At 24.6% G+C, this 1,550-nt stretch overlaps 1 protein-coding gene across 1 annotated transcript; it reads right to left on the bottom strand.

Moving 5' to 3' along the window:
- Window positions 1-436: 436 nt before the first annotated feature.
- LOC136081638 (protein UXT-like) lies at window positions 437-1,159 on the bottom strand. The gene has a single exon (XM_065799180.1). The coding sequence runs from the start codon at window positions 1,062-1,064 to the stop codon at window positions 582-584; it is 483 nt and encodes a 160-aa protein (XP_065655252.1). The 5' UTR covers window positions 1,065-1,159; the 3' UTR covers window positions 437-581.
- Between the last annotated feature and the right edge of the window lie 391 nt (window positions 1,160-1,550).

The raw sequence follows: 1,550 nt of genomic DNA, 5'->3' as shown, positions 1-1,550 counted from the left end.
ATAACCTTAACTTAGAAAAGATTTCAAAAGTTTTATTTTTTCACACATTTAAAAATCACAATTCTTTAAAAACAATATTATTTTTGTAAAATAGGTCAAAATTTTTTTTTTGGGAAAATTTTTCCACGTTGAACCATTCTGCAATTACATTTTTTATCATTTAATAAAAATGATTTAACAGAATATTTTGGAGCCTCTTTGCAGCGACACTATATATAATAATATAGCAACACTATATATAGTATAATATATTAATTTTAATAAATTGTAAACTATTATTATGCATAAATTTCATTATAATTTAAAATTTTTAGATATTTTTTTACTTTTTATTTTATTTGTTTTTTTCCTTTTAGACCTCTCTTAAAAGTAAAAAAACAGCAGTTTATCAACATTAATTTTGATAACTAAGATTCCACAAATAAGAAAAAAAATATAAAAAAAGCGCATTTTAATTTTATTAAAACAACTGTTAAATATTATAACTAAAATTCTCAGCATATTAAGAGCATATATAAACATAATGTAATAATCATTATTCATTTTAGTGTTCTGTGTATTGTACTTAATTTCCATTAAATTTATATAAAACACTCTTCACTGTTCTCTACATTTAAATTTTGAATTTCTCTTAAGCCCTCCATCACTAATCTAATATGAGCTTTTATTTTTGCTGAATCTTTTACAAAACGATCACTTTTTTCTGTAAGAATTTTCATCTTCTTATTTATAAAAATAATTGCTTCTTCTAAAGTCATTTGAACAAAGTATCCATAACCAACTGAAACATACACAAAAGACGTATCTGGAATGAGTGCCTGACAGTAAAAATTACACCCTAAGTCTATTTTAGTGCGTAATTCAAATTGCTTATGAGAGTTGATGTTTTCCTTTTGCTGTTGTTGTATTATTTCAATAGTTTTCTTTAACTGAAGATATTCAGCCATCTCTTTATAAACTAAATCTCGTTGTTTATGGACCTCAAGGAGATCAGATTTTAACTTAGAATTCAGGAAATCTTCGTATTGCAGAACTTTAGAGTTGAGATCGTTGTTTTTACTCATTTTAAACTTAATCAGAATTCATTTATATATTTAAAGTAATGCGCGAAATTTTATTGAGCGTTAGTACTAACAATTTATAGTATCAAGGATGCAATTTATTGAATAACCCGAAAATAAATTACATTTTATTTACACTCGGATTATTCCCCGAATAGGTACCCCAAAAATCAAATTTGATTATCGGGTATAGAAACATCAGACGGATCATGGGTAAAAAAATGTTTGTCGAAGAAATTTAATTCGCCTATGGACGCGCTTCGATTTCCAATCATTTGTCTAAAGAATTAACCGATTTTTTAAACGGAATTCAAACATCGATTAATAACTTTAATTTAAAACTTAGTATTTAAAAATTAAATAGAAAGTTGTAAGGGTAGTAGGGTTAGAAAAAAATCTAATTATATTAAAAATCGTAATTTTTTTCTTCCCAAAAACCATATAAATAAGTTCTATACAAGTTAAAAAGCTGACTATTTTTTAATTTAT

This window comes from Hydra vulgaris, chromosome 06, assembly GCF_038396675.1.
Source record: "Hydra vulgaris chromosome 06, alternate assembly HydraT2T_AEP".
NCBI classification, from domain to species: Eukaryota; Metazoa; Cnidaria; class Hydrozoa; order Anthoathecata; family Hydridae; genus Hydra; species Hydra vulgaris.
Note: the sequence above shows the minus strand (reverse complement) of the source record. Positions and strands in the feature narration are given on the sequence as shown.

Coding starts and splice junctions, on each gene's coding strand:
- LOC136081638 (XM_065799180.1), bottom strand. CDS start 1,064: ATGAGTAAAAACAACGATCTCAACTCTAAAGTTCTGCAATACGAAGAT.